Source organism: Prunus avium, chromosome 6, assembly GCF_965620075.1.
Source record: "Prunus avium chromosome 6, drPruAviu1.hap1.1, whole genome shotgun sequence".
Classification (NCBI taxonomy): Eukaryota; Viridiplantae; Streptophyta; class Magnoliopsida; order Rosales; family Rosaceae; genus Prunus; species Prunus avium.
Genome location: NC_142289.1, coordinates 4,910,969 through 4,929,334, shown reverse-complemented (window position 1 = coordinate 4,929,334; position 18,366 = coordinate 4,910,969). Strand labels below are relative to the sequence as shown.

Here is an 18,366-nt window from a genome sequence, read left to right as displayed (position 1 = left end):
TGGTGTTCTATCTAGAAATGTACTGGCAGCTGTAATCAAATTAGCATCATCGATCCAATAATTGATGCAACACCTAATTGCTCGTAAAGAAGAACCATGGCTACAGTTACGAAAAGGAGCTGACCATAGTCCATGAAGTTGTTGACATATTTGCTAAATCATGAGAAAGACCATACTAGTTATAATTCAATCAAATGACTTAAAGCATTTCAAAGAATTAGAGATGGCATTTTCATTTAATGGAAAACAAGACAAGAATAAAACTGTATCTCTTAATGTATGATGATACCCAATCTACTTGATCTCTAGAGCATACCTGAAGGGCATTAGCATCTGTTGACATCTGTTCACAGACTAGAATAATTTGATCCACTTGAGGAAGAAAATGTAGCTGATTTGTGATCAGCACCCTAGTTTTCCCTTGCAACTCTTCCTTGATACAGGGGTTGAAAACCAGGAGCTGGTAAGGTGGTAACATATTAGGCTTCAGGGAGATCACACTTGGAGATTGAAGAGGAACATCCAATCCAAGCTGCGTCACCTCGTTGCATTGAGAGGAAGAAAGAGAGGAAATTCGAAAGAAAGGATTCTGACTATTTCAAGATTTTAGATTAGTATGTACTTGTTTGTAGTTAGGCATAAAACCTATTATAAAAATAAAATAATACGTATAGCCGGGCGGCTATACTATTTAAATATTCGAATATATTTAAAAAGTATAGCCGAGCGGCTATAATATATTTTTTTTCTTCTGGCTACACTCTTTAAATATTATAGCCCCAAGTCTGTTTTCCTCTCCCGCCTTTTTCTCTTCTTTCTTCACTCTCTTCCAAATGACATGTTCACCTCACCACACCGACAACTATGACAATTCCTCCCTCTGCCAACTCCACCAATTCCAGCTCCAGATTGCTCACTTAGGTATTTACGCCCACTTCAAGCTTTATTTTTTTATCCTTCAATTTGTTACCCAAGATTACTCCTCTAGGCACTAAAGTGCCTCTCGCAGGAAAAAGGTCGTCGCTGTATCGATACATTGTCCGCAAATCAGCCTCTATCTAAGCTAACTTCGACTATGAAAGGGGATTTAATTAGCTGAACTTGTAAGGTTCTCCTTTTTGCATTTTGCTTGCTATGTTCTTTTTGAGGGGTTTATTTAATCAGTGGTTGTGAACTTGTTTTAGTACTGCAATGTATAAAAATGGTGGTAGTATGATATATATTATTGCTTAATATAGAGGAAATGCATATCTATTGACCTTGGTTTTATACCATCTCAAATACTGTTTGTCTGCTTAAGATTATATATTGATGGTGATTTGGTGATGGAAGAACAGAGAGCCTTTTGAATAACCGTATAGTGACTGCAGCATTATGTATGTCTGGGGCTTGGAACTTGAAAGGGATTGATTATTAATGGTCAAAATCTGTTTTTGATCTTTCTGTCACTTGTTTTCCAAGGACGGAGGGTGTTCTGTTTTTTACTAACAAAAGGAAGCAGATTCTCATCCTTTTAGACAAAATGTTCAACCAAATATTGATTACCTTAAACTCCACCACTTAAGAAATAGGCAAAATGAAATAATTTGATCCAAAGATGAGATTTTTTTTAAAATGAAATAGGGGGGAAGACCCCCAAAACAGCTACACTCTTTCAATACCAATCAAACGAGCACGAGAAACACCTAATAAATCATCAACCAAGGCATCACTAGCTCAAACAGGAGCAGTGTCAAAGAAACAAATACCAAAATCCAGATTGTAACTCCAGTTTGCTAGGCAGTCAGCAAGGCAATTCTTCTCTCTAAAAATATGGTGAATCTTGTAAGTCTCAAACTGCCTAAGAAAATCACAGCAATTATACAGCAGACCAGCAAGGGGATGAAAACAATAGGAATCCATTTGCTGAATAAGAATAACAGCTAGAGCCAAGTCCAACTCAATGACAATCCTACTAACACCTTTATCCAGGGCCAGTGTAAGATCAAAAAATAAAACCCAAAGCTCAGCTTCAAGGATTTGACCCTTCCCCAGATTCACAGAAAATCCCCCAAGCCATTCCCCTTTGCTATCATGAAGAACGCCTCCAGCACCAACATTCCCAAAAGCCGCTTTATGAGACCCATCCACATTGAGTTTGACCACTGCAGTCCCAGGAAAATCCCAAGCCAAAAGAGATTGCACTTTCTCCCCAACTGCCCTACAACCACAAGAAGCCTTGTTCCACTCAGAAACAGCAGAGAGAATAGGATTAGAAGGGACAACCTCCTCAGCATTAAAAATAAATTGGTTTCTCCATTTCCACAAATACCAACAAATAAACACAAACACAGAACTCCGAAGATGAGATTTTAAATCAGCAGAGAAGAAATGAGTGTGTTGACTGTGATGCAAAAAATAGCTCCAAACCTCTTTGGCTTTACTACAATCTCTGAGAATATGGACAGCAGCTTCGGAAGGCCAATCATTTAAAGAACAAGAAGAATCCATAGATAAATGCCTCCCAACTCTCTGATCATTAGAAATAATTTTATCCTGGTACGCAAGCCAGATAAAAACTTACAACTTGGGGGAAGTGTCAACTGCCACGAAGCCTTCCAAAAAGCATCAGTCCAAGAAGAGTCTCCCAAAAGCAATTGATAAGCAGATTTTACGGTAAAACTCCCATTGGCATTAGGCTTCCAAATATGAGAATCCTACAAATTACTATTAAACCCAGAAGAGAAACTAATAACCTTTTGCACCACCTCTTCAGGCACAGTAGCTCTCAGCTTCTTAATATCCCACCATCCCTGCTTAAAGAAACTTGACACAGGACAATCAAGGTCCAACAACTCCCCCACCTCCTCATAATGTATCAAAGGCACATCAGACAACCATTTATCAGTCCAAAACTTCACCTTATCCCCCATACCAATTCTCCAAGTCATCCCCTGCAAAAGACGCTTAGAGCCATGTAAAATTCCCTTCCAAGTGGCAGAACAATCCTTCCTAACCTCCAGAGAATTATCCAAAATAGAGCAGCCTTTCAGATACTTATCCTAAAAAAATTTAGCCCACAAACCCTTATCTTTAGCATGTAATCTCCAACCAATTTTACCCAACATGGCTTGATTATCCAAAGATGAGATTTTAAAATACAACAATCACCTAAGGCTTTAAAATGGTGCTTGAATCCATAAATATGGCGCTCTTAAATTGAGGCGTTTGCCCAAGCAAGGCTTGATTTTCCCATCTGTCATATTAAAAACAAAATAACTGGCGTCCATATCTCCATTGGTAAGTGCGAGACACTCACAAAAATCAACCGTGAAGCAAATGCTATTCCCCAAACATACAAAGTTCTTGTTCTTCTTGCATTCGATAGAGAAGGAAGAATTATGGCGTCCCAGAAATAGGGTATTGTCACCCAAGTTCTTTACCTGCAAATCCGACCAATGGCACCAGCACTTGCCACAACCCTCCAATGGCACATTGAAAACCCTAAACTCAGTTGTTGAACTGAACCATTGCCTAAGACGCAGAACCACCAACAAGGCCCCTTGTGATTCCACCAGATAAAGGCTTTGATCAACAGAAGCACACATGGGTTCCATTGGCACTTTCGGAACAACAATCCTCATTTTTGGTTGCTCAGGCTCTGCAATCTCACAAACCATTATATTCCCATCAAAGTCCACAGCATAAAACTGCCCTTTATAATGAGCAAGATCCATTATATTCCTCCCCACTCTGGTCCATTCATCTTCTCCTGGTCTCCAAAACCCCCAGCCTCCCAAAATCCTATAAATAACAGTCACTATATAATCACACGTCCAAGAAGGGCTTGATGACAAGACAAACTTACTAGCTATGAACTCGTACGGCACGCCGGAAAAGCTCTGTTGCTGGTGATGGTTTCTGACTTTGTTAATATCTGGAAGTTCAATCTGGGCATGGCTTAAAGGGTGCAGCAGATCAACCTTCAAATCCTCAGACACAGCCACCAGCCAGCCTAGAGAAGAATAAAAAGACTGCTTTGTTTTCTTGGGTGCGAGCAGACCAAGTTTGTGAAACGTACCCTTTGACCACGTACTCTCTGAGCTGTTGTAGAAATCAGGGATGAGAGTTCCCTTCTCCTTGTTGTTGGCTTGGATCATAAGCACTGGAGATTTCAGTGTTGATTGGCTGGTAAAGTATTCTTTGATGGCGGCTGATCTCCACGCTTTACAAACTGCGGCAAAAGCAATCAAATCCGCCGGAGAGACTATTCGTTTGGCGATCGAGTCGACGATATCTTGATGAAGACTCGACCAGTCGTGAACTTTTCTGTTTGGACTGGTTTGAGCCATCGAGTTAATGTCAGTTACTGTTGCCCTACCCCAACAGCTTTGTAGAGAGGCGGAGATTCTGCGTTTCTTGGATTCCTTACTTAACTAAAAGAGAAGGAATGCTATCTGCATTTTCTTTAAAGTCAGGAAAAAAACAAGTATAGCAAAAACAGTATAGCCGGGCGGCTATACTATTTTTAAAAAAGCATAGCCGCGCGGTTATACTATTTTTTTTAACATGTATAGCCGCGCGGCTATACTATTTTTAAAAAGTACGGATATATTTGAATAGTATAGCCGCCCGGCTATACGGTTTAAATATTTTTTAGGTGACTGGAAATCTTTATAGTGTAATGATCACCAATTTCAAAGCTAAAACCTCATATATTCACTTACTGGAAGTTAGATCCAAATAAAACATTTTTGCGTACCTAGAAGAAAACTTTGAAAGCTCAGAAAGTGCACATAGGGGGTAGGAGATGGCTTTGAATCAGCTAGAAAGCCAAGATTGAACATTGTAGGCATTCAAAGAAGAGATGCTGCGACTCACAGTAGCATTGAAATCCATGAAACTTGGGGAACATAAGCAACAGTCCACCTGATTACAACACCAGAATCTGCTCTGGGAGGCAGCTATCCAAGCATGGCTGATACAAGCGACGTCTTCCCTTCTCCAGTGCCACCAACAACTGCCACTAAGCTTCCAACCGGTATATCTAAGTTGATGTTTGATAAGGTGGGCTTCTCTGCCAGCAAAAAGAAAGAAGGAGAGGGGTGTTGTTCAATATGTTTGACACTCAACATGCAACTAGCATCATCAAGTACATTTGAAAAGTTCCTGGAATTTCTATGTAACTACTTTCTTGCAAAATTTCCACATAATTTAAATGGCATTGTGTGGGTCTATGAAAAGACTATGTAACTAAGAATGAACTATATATTTCTAAAAGAAGAGAGTCATTATTGTCAAGCGTTGACCTTTGAATCCCATGAAAAGTAACCATCCTTAATTGAGATGGCTGGAAGCCTGGTTCAAGAGGCTGGTTCGGCACAAGAATTCTCTCGTCGGTTAAAAATATCCAAACACTGTAAGGATACATTTGCATTTACAACCTGTTCAATTAAAGCGGCCGGAGTTAGAAACTGACCAAGACAAGGAGAAACTATGTAACATTTCGTTAAGTATGGATGAAACATAATCTAGATGTTGTAGATGAGATAATACAAGTAAAGGATGTTGAGCCAAATGCAAGATGACAGATAAGTGAACTGATAAGAAACTAATGTTACCTGACTTAATAAGTTAGGGCAGCATGTTTAAAGGAAACCGTAGCCTGCAAAAAGAGAAAGCCATGTGAATGCCCTCGCAGGTGTCAAATCGCCGCCAAGGAAAGTGAACACCCCCAAATGATGTTAGTGTCACAACAACTGGGATGCTGTTCTGAAACATTTTATTTTCAGTAATGTCAGAACAATTACTGTCAGTGGTGTCCTATCATACTTCACATTGTCCATGGCTGCCAAAATTTCGTTCATGAGGCCCACTCTCTTGTCAGTCCTTTGCCAGTTTTCGAATTTTGCTGATCACGATTGTCTTTTCACAAAAGAATTTATGACAAATGAGTCATTAGACAGAAGAACCAAAATCCTTATCAATAAATCAAACAGCAGAAGAAGATACGGTATTGGGGCACCTTATATATAATCTAAGCAAGGAGCCTAATGATGAAAATGAAATTCGCTAATTAAAATATATGATGTTGCTTTGAAATATCGTGCAAATTTCTACCCATATGTTCATGAATATAAAATCCACAAATTTCCACCTTAAGGACAAGAAATTTGATATGATATTGGATGTACTAAGTTGCCAAGAAAGCATTATAGCAGATGAACCGCGCAGCTTATTCTCTTCTCTCTGCGCTCTCTCCCAAATGACATGTTCACCTCACCACACCAACGACAACTATGACAATTCCTCCCTCTACCAACTCCACCAATTCCAGCTCCAGATTGCTCACTTAGGTATTTACGCCCACTTTAAGCTTTATTTTTTTATTCTTCAATTTACTACTCTAGGCGCTACAGTGCCTCTCGCAGGAAAAAGGTCGTCGCATATCGCTACATATTGTCTGCAAATCAGCCTCTATCTAAGCTAACTTCGACTATGAAATTAAAGGGGATGTAATTAATCAGTGGTTGTGAACTTGTTTTAGTACTGCAATAAATAAAAATGGTGGTAGTATGATAAATATTATTGCTTAATATAGAGGAAATGCATATCTATTGACCTTGGTTTTATACCATCTCAAATACTGTTTGTCTGCTTAAGATTATATATTGATGGTGATTTGGTGATGGAAGAACAGAGAGCCTTTTGAACAATAGTATAGTGACCTCAGTATTATGTATGTCTGTGGCTTGGAACTTGAAAGGGATTGATTATTAATGGTCAAAATCTGTTTTTGATTTTTCAGTCACTCGTTTTCCAAGGACGGAGGGTGTTCTGTTTTTTACTAACAAAAGGAAGCAGATTCTCATCCTTTTAGACAAAATGTTCAACCAAATATTGATTACCTTAAACTCCACCACTTAAGAAATAGGCAACATGAAATAATTTGATCCAAAGATGAGAATCATTTTTTATGAAATAGGGGGGAAGACCCCCAAAACAGCTACACTCTTTCAATACCAATCCAATGTGCACGAGAAACGCCTAACAAATCATCAACCAAGGCATCACTAGCCCAAACAGGAGCAGTGTCAAAGAAACAAATACCAAAATCCAGATTGTAACTCCAGTTTGCTAGGCAGTCAGCAAGGCAATTCTTCTCTCTAAAAATATGGTGAATCTTGTAAGTCTCAAACTGCCTAAGAAAATCACAGCAGTTATACACAAGGGGATGAAAACAATAGGAATCCATTTGCTGAATAAGAATAACAACTAGAGCCGAGTCCAACTCAATGACAATCCTACAATACCTTTATCCAGGACCAGTTTAAGATCAAAAAATAAACCCCAAAGCTCAGCTTCAAGGATTTGACCCTTCCCCAGATTCACAGCAAATCCCCCAAGTCATCCCCCTTTGCAATCATGAAGAACGCCTCCAGCACCAATATTCCCAAAAGCTGCTTTATGAGACCCATCCACATTAAGTTTTGACCACTCCAGTCCCAGGAAAATCCCAAGCCAAAAGAGTTTGCACTTTCACCTCAACTGCCCTACAACCACAAGATGCCTTGCTCCACTCAGAAACAGCAGAGAGAATAGTCTGCCTAGGAGCTTTTAAAATACACAAATACCAACAAATAAATTGGTTTCTCCATTTCCACAAATACCAACAAATAAACACAAACACAGAACTCTGAAGATGAGATTTTAAAATACAACAATCACCTAAGGCTTTAAAATGGTGCTTGAATCCATAAATATGGCGCTCTTAAATTGAGGCGTTTGCCCAAGCAAGGCTTGATTTTCCCATCTGTCATATTGAAAACAAAATAACTGGCGTCCATATCTCCATTGGTAAGTGCGAGACACTCACAAAAATCAACCGTGAAGCAAATGCTATTCCCCAAACATACAAAGTTCTTGTTCTTCTTGCATTCGATAGAGAAGGAAGAATTATGGCGTCCCAGAAATAGGGTATTGTCACCCAAGTTCTTTACCTGCAAATCCGACCAATGGCACCAGCACTTGCCACAACCCTCCAATGGCACATTGAAAACCCTAAACTCAGTTGTTGAACTGAACCATTGCCTAAGACGCAGAACCACCAACAAGGCCCCTTGTGATTCCACCAGATAAAGGCTTTGATCAACAGAAGCACACATGGGTTCCATTGGCACTTTCGGAACAACAATCCTCATTTTTGGTTGCTCAGGCTCTGCAATCTCACAAACCATTATATTCCCATCAAAGTCCACAGCATAAAACTGCCCTTTATAATAAGCAAGATCCATTATATTCCTCCCCACACTGGTCCATTCATCTTCTCCTGGTCTCCAAAACCCCCAGCCTCCCAAAATCCTATAAATAACAGTCACTATATAATCACACGTCCAAGAAGGGCTTGATGACAAGACAAACTTACTAGCTATGAACTCGTACGGCACGCCGGAAAAGCTCTGTTGCTGGTGATGGTTTCTGACTTTGTTAATATCTGGAAGTTCAATCTGGGCATGGCTTAAAGGGTGCAGCAGATCAACCTTCAAATCCTCAGACACAGCCACCAGCCAGCCTAGAGAAGAATAAAAAGACTGCTTTGTTTTCTTGGTTGCGAGCAGACCAAGTTTGTGAAACGTACCCTTTGACCACGTACTCTTTGAGCTGTTATAGAATTCAGGGGTGAGAGTGCCCTTCTCCTTGTTGTTGGCTTGGATCATAAGCACTGGAGATTTCAGTGTTGATTGGCTGGTAAAGTATTCTTTGATGGCGGCTGATCTCCATGCTTTACAAACTGCGGCAAAAGCAATCAAATCCGCCGGAGAGACTATTCGTTTGGCGATCGAGTCGACGACATCTTGATGAAGACTCGACCAGTCGTGAACTTTTCTGTTTGGACTGGTTTGAGCCATCGAGTTAATGTCAGTTACTGTTGCCCTACCCTAACAGCTTTGTTTGTGTATAGAGAGGCGGAGATTTTGCGTTTCACTTTAGGATTGGGATTCCTTACTTAACTAAATGTGGAGAAATGCTATCTACATTTCCTATTTCACTCACGCAACAAAGATGTTATGGATGGGGTTCGAATTTGCAAGTCAAGGTCCTTTTATACTAGACTTCTTTTACGACATTCTTCAAGTTGTCACTCCCATTCTTCTGTTGACATGTACTGTGCAAGTTAAGTCCACGTGTCAATAGAGAAATGCAAATTGAGAAAGGTAAATAGGAAAGGTAGATAACGTTCCTGTGACTAAATATGGTTAACGATTACATGGTGGCATAGTTCTCACTTATAGTTAATAAACTAAGGAACCATAAAAATACGAATGAAATACATATGTATATTGGTAAAAAAAAATATAAAAAAGTTGACAAATTCGATCATTATATAATATTTTAATATTATTTATTGAAACTTTGTAGTGTATATCTTTTTATTCAATATTATGTGTAACATACGTGTATATTACATTAATTTTTCATGTATTGTTGAAAAGTTTGTTAAAAATACATATATGTATAATACTTATATTGTATGTTTAATTTTTTATAATAAAAAATTGGTATTTTACCGTGCCTTTGAGATGTATACGAGAAATAGAAGTATTTGTGAAAAATACATATGTATATATGTATCATATGTAAATTTACTAATTATTTTCTCATTCTTTTTGCAGTCATTCAACCAATATATATTCATTACTTTAAGTAATCTCCACTAGATAGAAAAGAAATATCGTCCAAGATAAAGATTGTATCATAAAACAAGCAAATTAAACAAAAGAAAACATGTACACAAAACAACGAAGAGTTTCACCTTTAGAAATTAGAGGGAACAAAATTAATACAAATATCAAACCACAAAGTGTTCCAACTAATCTTGTACAAGGAAAACATGGTATAAGAACATATACCTCTTTTGAGCCCCCCAAAAAAAACATATAGCTCAGCATCACCATGGATTAGGAACAATCCAAAAGGGTGGTGGGTCGATTCTCCACTTACCAAATTGATCAAACGGCTTCACAACTTTGTCTTGTATGCTGTAAATTCCATTGTCATGGCCACCATAATCATTAGCAAAACCGTGGAACTTAAAACTGATCTCATCCCACTTGTCATCTGTGAAGTAAATTGAGTTTTCTTCAAACTCTGGGAAATCAATGGTGGATAATGATATCGACTGGTTTCCACCCAAAAACAAAGCCCGATCAGGCAAACATTCCACTTTCTCCCACTTTTTGGCACTCAAATTCAACTTAAAGATATAAAACTGCATTGTTCTGTACGGAAAACAATCCTCATCACCAGGGCTCAACGGATCAACAGCTCTGCCTTGACAATCAAGAAAGTTCCCTTTAACTCGCCCCACGAACAAAATCTCACCCAATGACTCCACCAAATAAGTCTGAGTAGAAAATTCCCAGCTCCGAAACTTCAAAATATTCGAGCGGTCTTGCAAAGAACCTAAGGAAGGTCGATGGAGATTGATGATTCTGATGGGAAAAGAGGTGTTCTTGAAGTCCCAAACTTCAACCGAGCCATGTTCAGCAAATGCAAATAGCTGGTTATTGTGGAATATAATGTCACTATATGCTCTATGCTTGCCCTCCAAGCTAGTCCATGCCCCCCCATACTTACAGAAGGCAAGTTTCAATGGTGCTGGTAGGTCTAGAGGCCTGCCGTAGATGATCACTACAACAAAGTTGTTGTATTTGCCAGTGGGGGCAGAGGAAAGGATGGCCTTGGCAATATAAGTCTTGCGCAGGTTTTCGTCGATTGAGCGATCAACAGGCCAAAACAGCGGGAGTTGAATTCTGTTTCCAGAAATCGGATTCAAGAGATGCGGGTTTGCTCTTTTGTCCAAAATCACCAGCCAGCCGTGTGATGAACCCACACACCAAGCATTGTCAAATTCTTGAAACGCGCTCTCGATGGTGTAAAGTTTTTTCTCTTGGAAACTATAAAAGCAGCGAGTGGTGTCGTTGTAGTTATGAGTCCTGTTTTGTTGGATAGGAGGGAGCATGAGCCATGGTGTTTGGGGCCCCGAAGCAGAACCCGAAAAGTAGGATTCCATGGCGTGGTTCCAGGAGGAACAAACTGCTTTGAACCGAAGCAAGTCGGTGATAGAAAGATTTTTCATGATCAGGTTTAACAGTTGAGTCTGGAGCTCAGACCAATTTGGTGATGATGTTGTTCTTTTCTTTTTGGTGACCATTGTGGCAGTGTTAGATGATGATGCTGTTCTTCTCCTTTTGGTGACCATTGTGGCAGTGTTAGATGGCGTGGGAAGGAAGGAAGGGAAGGAAGGAAAAGAATCTGCTCTCAGCTCCATTTATAGGCAATGCAGCAATCCAGGTTGAATTAGGAAACTTATTTCAGCCATCAATTACTAACTTGACCAGGGAAGGAAAGAGTCTTGGTTTTCCCTGTAGGATTGGGATTTCTTTTTATATATAAATATAGTCAAATATATATTATTAATTTAGTAAAACAAAATATTTACATCTTTTTCCCCTAAACAATTCTAAAGGCAGAATTTATGGTTGCACTTTTATCTTTCATATTTGGCAGGAAGCTGATCTGCATCTATTGAGACATGTTTGATGAAATATCCATTGTTCTGAACTGGGTTTAAGATTGTTGGTTGTCACAAGAACCTTGATAATCTCTAACCCGGATTAGAGATTTGCAAATCATTCTGTTTAAGACCTCATGATTGAACTAATTGCTGATTTTCACCATCTTCATCATCCTTTTGTGATTTCTGCCGATTCAAACCATTAGAAAACCGAGGAAGCTTCAACATGGTATTTACTCTTTCAACTCCATCAAGCGCATTCCACTCTTCCTTTGAGTCTTCTGTGATCTTGCTACTCACCACAGATTCATTCATGTCTTCTGTGATCTTGCTACTGATCTCAGATGCAGGGCATCCCACGTCACTTACAATGTTGGATCTTGTGCTATAGTAAGACAATGAAAGCTCTGTATCATTTGGTTTGCCTCCACGACTCAAGTTAGATGCGGTTTGTGTTAACGATGGTTGGTCTTTCAGGTACAAGCATATGACTGCGCAGTCGTCGATTTTCGATTCTGGGAACTTTCTTTTCCATGCTCTAACAGCACGCTTTACCACCAATTCGGCTGCAATGGATCGCCTCTTTGCTGAAGCAACTATCTTTACCACATCAGTATTTGTCAATGCATCCCACACCTGCACAAAGCATGGTCACCAAATCTGTTCATCAAATGATGTGATGAATACAATTTAGAGCTAGGAAACTTCAGGCTTAGTTCAAGGATTTTCAGGTTTCACAACCATTTATCTGCACTCATTTCACAATTTGGTATGCTTTTTTAACCATCAAGTTTGCCTGTTTAGCAATTCAAATATTAGTAAACAAAATGTGTTGTTTTCCTACCCCATCAGTTGCCAAGACCACAAATTCATCACTGCTTGAGATCCTTCTATATGAAACTTCAGGGATTGAGATTAGGCCACAATCTTTGACACAGAAATCTCCAAAAGCCCTTGACATTGCTAGACCAGGGCAATCTTCATCGGGCATCCATAATCTATACACTTCTGGTTCTTCATCCACTGATAAAATTCTGCCTTTGCAATTCTTTATTCTCTCAGCTTCACCTGAGTCATACCAGTAGGGAAAAATAAGAAGATCAATACAACTTTGATCATCATGCTTCAAGTAAAATCTTAAGAGCACAAGTACTCAACCGACCTGGAGTATCCGGTTTCAAGTCAACTGTGAGTTGGACAGAACATATCTGGTTTTTCTCTCCTGATCTAGTGCCAAGAACGGCACGAGAATCCCCCAAGTTGGCAATTACCAAGTGATCACCCTGAAAATGAAACCCCATACAAATTAATAAAGATGAACTTTTTGAATTGCGCTTTGATCCCACCATTTACTTTTTAATCCAAATTTAAGTGCAAACCAATATATACAATACCTGCTTAACTACAGTTACAGCTGTTGAACCACTGCAGAAGCTATCGATGGTGTTATCGAGGCTAAGTTCTTCGTCCATTTCCTTGAATGATTTAACACAACTGGCTTCCCATGAAGGAAGGGGCAGATCCTGACTGGCTTTCTTGTTGTGTCTGTGACCAACATTTTCATAGAGCTCACTTCCAACATCAATGTCACTGAATATTCCGGTGTTAAGTTGGTAAATTTTGATCACTTGGGAGAGCTTCGAGGGCAAATTGTCACGTACACATCTTGCAACTTTGTGACCTTCAGGGCCATGACCATCAAACACACCACAGAAGTACATGCCTTTCTCAGTAAAGTCCTGAAGGATTGATGAGATAAAAACTTCGTTTAAATGCACATTGCTTTCATAAACAAAAGAAAATAATAGCAAAGGGGAAAAAGAGGATTCTATAGGCTGAAGGACATATCATTATTGAAATTACATGAAGCAATTAACAAACTAGGAAATGTTGAAGAACCAATTTTGCAGAACACAGGATAACAATAAGATTTGAAGGCATGAGATTAGGAAACAGAGCAGATGTAAATCACCAAAACTGAAGAAAACCCAACAAAAAAGCAAACCACAGTGACAATGAAATGAAAGCTTAAAGGAAAAAAGAAAAAGAAAAATGCAAGAATTATTTATCAAAGATGAAAAAACGAACACAGATGAACTCTTCAGGAAATACATGTTGTGTTGAATAATCATACCTCCCAAATTGTCATGGCATCTTGATTGATCCCTTTTCTTCCTTGCTGGGTGTACATTGATGTGAACCTAGAACACCCTTGCAACCGTATGCGAGCCCCGTCGTCCCCGTGCCTTACATTGTCCTCCTCATCATTACCCTCAAATTCGTTAAAATGCCGATTGTTCGTACGATCATCCTCTATGTACCCGCCTCCATACAACCCTTCCTTGGAACAACAAGCTCCCATGTCTCTCTGTACAAGCCAACCCCTCACAAATGATAATTCTCCAAAGAAGAAAAGAAAAAGAGAAAAAAAACTTTGAAAGACCCAACAAAAACCAACCACTTCCCAAATGGCAGAAATGGGTGAAGAGGCAAGAAGAGAAAGAGAATTGAAAGACGATGGTGTTTATTGGTATGTGCATGCAATTATGGAAATGACTCAATCATGCATGAATCTTTTGGTTGAGCATCAACAGCATGCAATTATGCGATCAAAATTAAAGAAGGAAAAAAGTCGCAAGCTCCTTCCTCCTTGTTTTGCAATATTGTGGGCTGTTCTCTGAATTTTCGACGTGCTAATCTCAATCCATATTCAAGTCAAATAGCTATTTTTCCGCTGTCAAAAATTGTTAAAACGATAATGACAAGAATATCCTCGGTCTTGCTCGGAGGATAGAAATGCTAAATTTGCATCTCCCTATTAATGTCTAAATTAATCAAAAATACAGAAACTATAATTAGCAATATAATCTTCCCTATATCGTAGTTGGTTAACCAACACGAAATCGTCACGTGTTTCATGTAAATCCCAATGTGATATCTTTCTCACTAAAATAGTGGCATTCACACTAAATTATATATGTTACGCGATTTCGTATCGTTTCATGTATCTTCTTTATCAGTTATTATTTTGATTAGGAATTTAATTACCTTATTTTTAAGCAATTAGATGAAAATCCAGTTGTTAATAAGACAAACTATGTACAAACTACATATATACCCCTAAACAGTTTTTGGAAGACCACTGTTCTGTTCAACTAATCAAAACCTAATCCTTTTTCTTTTGGCGGTAAACTAGAAAGTCTTCTCTATGATAACTGGTTAAGTAAACTAGATGGTTTATTGATTTGGTCAATTAGATGGTTCGAAACAAAAAAAAATTGTAGTTTGACTTTCACTTACAACTATCCTATTGAAACACACTTCCTATATAACTAACAACTTATATACACATACCAACAACTACAAACACTTGAACTAAAACAAAACCTTTCTTCTAATCTGTACGACTCTTAGTTTCTAGATGCATCCATTGTCAAATATATATATTTTTAAATCTAGAAAACACACGAGAGGTGGACAGTTTATGGTGAAGAAGAAGATTGGGATAAGCCCAATTGTAGTTGTATGGGTATAAATAAGTTACACAAGCCCAAGAACTTGTTTTGGGCTGAAATGGATTAGATGGCACGTTTGTTTAAGTCCATGTTTTATTATGAGTTGGAGAACTTGAACTAGGGTACAAGAGGGCGGACTAAGTACTCTAATCGACTAGCCTAATTCACGTATGCTTAGACCTCTGGGTTTTTAATTTTAAATATCTTCATGTTTTTTTCACTGCTCAAGTGTTGGATGAAATTGATTGTTAAGGATTGCTTTGATATATTGGTGATGGAAATGTAAGGTGACAGCGATGCAGAATTTGGGCTGACAACAAAGGGTGATGAGGAACAAAACATGTGCTAAAATGCTAAACCCATGTGCAAACAAGTCAACATGATGGAGCTTTCCCTGTTTGAGCCGCAAACATAGTCTTCCCTACAGGCTCCATAGATTATTCTCTTAATTATCTTATCAAGATCCTATTGCAATGATTGATTGTGTTTCCAAATACTTTGAAACTTAACGAGCAATATTATTTACTAATTACCTTATACGGTGCTAAAAACATTTAAAGCATCTCAAATGAATTTAGAAAGTTTGGTGGAATTTACCAACAAAAACAAGTGAGGCATTATCACAGCTGTCCTACCATTTTGGGCCTTTCAACTGCTCAATCAATCTTATGAATCTTTCCTTAAAATCAGAAGAAGTAGATTTGTCTAAAACAGAAACAATCAAATGCGCCCATATTCATGTAACCAAATAGAAGATAAATCCAATGGAAGAAACAGAGCTTTTCTATATGATATGAAGTAAATTAAATTTTCATTTTTCAGCTGCAATTCTTACAACAGACAATTTCTGGGAATCTAAAGTTTTTCTTTGTGAAACGAAATTACAAAACTATAAAAGAAAAACATGTCTGGACTATAATCAAAGAAACCTGTAAATGTCACCACCATTGGTGAACAAGAACTCCACTTTGCCTCAGTGAAGTGAAGAGGTCCATGCATTGACCATAAGTTTTCTCATACTTTGAGCTCCTCTCACCAGGGCAACACCTCTGCCACCTATTGTAATGGCACTCCAGAAAAATCTCATCGATCAAACAAATGGCTCCTGTCTCAAACAGCCTCGGGATCAAATCGAATTCGGTCCCTTCCACATCCATCTTCATCACCACGAAATCCTTCTCCGAAAAGGTGTTCTTCAACCAATTTGCGAAATCAAACCCCTGAATTCGATCCACCTCCCCATTAAACCCGCCATCAGCAGACTTCGCCGGCTGAATTCTCCCCATACCTCTGCCTTTCTCCTTCACCTTCTCGCCCGGGTCACCGTTAATCTCAAACGACAGTGTTTCGTTCCTCACCCAAGCTGCATAAGGCAGCAAAGTAACCCTCTTCTTCAACTTGTACTGCTCATGAAAAGTTTTATCGGCCTCGATGGCAAACACTTCGAAAGTCTTGTTCTGTTTTGGGTATTGCTTCTTGAACCAGCTGCCAATGCTGGAGCCATAGCCTCTAGCTCCAACATCCACATAAGCATACCGCTTCTTAAAGCTTATATCCACCATTGCTGGAAGGTACTTGACCTTCTGTATATTCTTCTTCAAAGTAATCCACGGCTTCAACGGCTCTGTTTCAATCAAAGGCTCGGCTTTCCTGACCAACTCTAGCTTATGCCCAGGAACCGAGCATTTATTACCCAAATTGCCACCACCGTTCTCAGCCCTAGTATTGCTCAGAAGCTCAATCTCACCATCACCACACTCCTTCTTTAACACCATCTCGCGAATTTTGGGCATGGAATCATCGAAACCCTCGACGTCGCGCGAAGTCACGAGCTTGCAGCAATTGAACAAATCAATAAACGAATGGAAGCTGTAGGTGTCTTTCGCGCCGATATGGACCACCGCAATCCCTTCAGGCTTCAGTGTCCGTACGATCTCTGCGGCGAAATCCGACGGCTTTGGCGACTTATCGAATCTGCCTCCGCCCGAGAAAACGAAGTCAAAGCTATTGTCACCGAACGGTAAACGGTGCGGGTCGCCTGGAATTACCAGAGGCCTCGAGGCTTTCTTGAAAATACCGACGGCGCCCTTGACCCCGGACTCTCTCAGAGCGTACACGTCATGCCCGGTCGGGGTCTCTACGCACAGAGACTTGGCCTTCCGAGAGAGGAAGCCTTGCGCCATGAGATCTTGGAAGACGGAGGAGTAAAAATGGACGGCCTTGATCCAGTCCTTGCTGGTGTAGAGATCCGGTCGCGAGGACCCCGCCGAAGTAGAAGGTACGACGCCGTTTTTGGCGGCTATGGCCGGACCACCGGTTCGCGCAATAACGAAGTTGAGATTTTCAGGCAGAGACAAGAAGCAGAAGTTGCCGAGCTTGCACGACTCGCCGGTGACGGTGACGACGTAGGCAAAACGGCACAGTACGATCAAAACGCCGAATAAGAAGCAGCGTACCAGAACGTTCTTCAGAAGGCCTGGCTTGCCTGCGGTTGGCTCCATCTCTGTCAAATATACACCTTTTTCACAGAAAAAAAAAAAGAAAAAAAAAAAGAGAGAATTCTGGGTTTTTCTCACAATCAATCAAACAATGAATTGAATTTCTGAAAATTGAATAATCCTATTGGAAGAGGAAGAAGGGTTTAGTGTTTGGTTTAGCGAGAGCAGAATCGAGCGGAGGTGTGGTTGGCTCCGATCAAGGCAGGTGCTTTTAAAAGAGAGTTGCAGATCTTAAAACTGTGGTGCGGGGAAGGAGGATGGTCAAAGCGAGAAGCCATGGTTGGTTTTTTGTTAGCAGAAAGATATTTTATTTCTGTTTGGGAACGGAGAGCGGTTCGAAGCCATGACTGAGAGAGGTTTTGGCTCCCTGAAACTGAGAAAACTGAAAAGACTGCGTTAGACTGTTGGAGAAGATGTAGAGAGATAAAACGGTGCGTGGGTTAGAGAATGACGCGGTCGCTCTCACATGTTTAGGAGACCGGGAAGAGCCGGTTTCGCACGCGTGGGAAGAAGCTGCGTGGAAGGCCTATATTCGCTCGAAGCTTCTTAATGGGCCATGATTTGGTGATATTGCCCTTGGATTATGGGACAATTTCGAGATTGCCATTACAACATGCCGTATTAGATGGTTTCGTGTAGGGCCTGATTGGCTGTTGACGTACCTGCCAGGGAAAAAAACGAGTCCGGATTGAGTTTTAAAACGTATTGACCTGGCTGAGTCAGTTTCCGGTATTGGAAAATATAATATAATATAATTTAGTTGGAACCACTTTTTGTATTTTAGTTATAATTTTTC

General features: G+C 39.7%; 5 protein-coding genes across 7 annotated transcripts; all 5 read right to left on the bottom strand.

Annotated features, from left to right (window-relative positions):
- Positions 1 to 1,585: 1,585 nt before the first annotated feature.
- On the bottom strand, positions 1,586 to 4,425 carry LOC110767292 (F-box protein At2g26160-like). 2 transcript variants are annotated; one of them, XM_088253982.1, is made up of 2 exons: positions 2,410 to 4,425; positions 1,586 to 2,200 (listed from the first exon to the last, which is right to left on the bottom strand). In XM_088253982.1, exon 1 carries the CDS (start codon positions 4,329 to 4,331, stop codon positions 3,159 to 3,161), a length of 1,173 nt encoding a protein of 390 aa, XP_088110108.1. In that variant the 5' UTR covers positions 4,332 to 4,425; the 3' UTR covers positions 1,586 to 2,200; positions 2,410 to 3,158. The 2 variants fall into 2 exon arrangements, with proteins under 2 accessions (XP_088110108.1, XP_088110109.1); XM_088253983.1 differs by having other exon boundaries at positions 1,586 to 2,195.
- Positions 4,426 to 6,927: 2,502 nt separating this feature from the next.
- On the bottom strand, positions 6,928 to 9,039 carry LOC110767291 (putative F-box protein At3g25750). 2 transcript variants are annotated; one of them, XR_015836274.1, is made up of 2 exons: positions 7,293 to 9,039; positions 6,928 to 7,181 (listed from the first exon to the last, which is right to left on the bottom strand). XR_015836274.1 is itself a non-coding variant. In XM_021970795.2 (2 exons), the coding sequence occupies exon 1, from the start codon at positions 8,886 to 8,888 to the stop codon at positions 7,716 to 7,718; it is 1,173 nt and encodes a 390-aa protein (XP_021826487.1). In that variant the 5' UTR covers positions 8,889 to 9,039; the 3' UTR covers positions 6,928 to 7,532; positions 7,708 to 7,715. The 2 variants fall into 2 exon arrangements, 1 of the variants encoding a protein (XP_021826487.1); XM_021970795.2 differs by having other exon boundaries at positions 6,928 to 7,532; positions 7,708 to 9,039.
- Positions 9,040 to 9,928: 889 nt separating this feature from the next.
- LOC110767285 (putative F-box protein At4g17565) lies at positions 9,929 to 11,242 on the bottom strand. The gene has a single exon (XM_021970787.1). It carries the CDS (start codon positions 11,240 to 11,242, stop codon positions 9,929 to 9,931), a length of 1,314 nt encoding a protein of 437 aa, XP_021826479.1.
- A 7-nt stretch (positions 11,243 to 11,249) lies between these two features.
- LOC110767297 (putative protein phosphatase 2C 65) lies at positions 11,250 to 14,337 on the bottom strand. Its single transcript, XM_021970801.2, has 5 exons — positions 13,692 to 14,337; positions 12,952 to 13,296; positions 12,720 to 12,840; positions 12,402 to 12,625; positions 11,250 to 12,193 (listed from the first exon to the last, which is right to left on the bottom strand). The coding sequence occupies exons 1-5, from the start codon at positions 13,917 to 13,919 to the stop codon at positions 11,690 to 11,692; spliced, it is 1,422 nt and encodes a 473-aa protein (XP_021826493.1). The 5' UTR covers positions 13,920 to 14,337; the 3' UTR covers positions 11,250 to 11,689.
- A 1,500-nt stretch (positions 14,338 to 15,837) lies between these two features.
- On the bottom strand, positions 15,838 to 18,007 carry LOC110767296 (methyltransferase). Its single transcript, XM_021970800.2, has one exon. It carries the CDS (start codon positions 17,571 to 17,573, stop codon positions 16,011 to 16,013), a length of 1,563 nt encoding a protein of 520 aa, XP_021826492.2. The 5' UTR covers positions 17,574 to 18,007; the 3' UTR covers positions 15,838 to 16,010.
- Positions 18,008 to 18,366: the final 359 nt, after the last annotated feature.

Bases quoted from the DNA above. Each gene is read 5' to 3' on its own strand.
- LOC110767291 (XM_021970795.2), bottom strand. From the start codon at position 8,888: ATGGCTCAAACCAGTCCAAACAGAAAAGTTCACGACTGGTCGAGTCTT.
- LOC110767292 (XM_088253982.1), bottom strand. From the start codon at position 4,331: ATGGCTCAAACCAGTCCAAACAGAAAAGTTCACGACTGGTCGAGTCTT.
- LOC110767297 (XM_021970801.2), bottom strand. From the start codon at position 13,919: ATGGGAGCTTGTTGTTCCAAGGAAGGGTTGTATGGAGGCGGGTACATA. The intron at 13,297-13,691 runs GTATGATTATTC...TCAATCCTTCAG, and splicing joins ATGCCATGACAATTTGGGAG to GACTTTACTGAGAAAGGCAT. The intron at 12,194-12,401 runs GTAGGAAAACAA...TGCTTTGTGCAG, and splicing joins TGGTCTTGGCAACTGATGGG to GTGTGGGATGCATTGACAAA.
- LOC110767296 (XM_021970800.2), bottom strand. From the start codon at position 17,573: ATGGAGCCAACCGCAGGCAAGCCAGGCCTTCTGAAGAACGTTCTGGTA.
- LOC110767285 (XM_021970787.1), bottom strand. From the start codon at position 11,242: ATGGTCACCAAAAGGAGAAGAACAGCATCATCATCTAACACTGCCACA.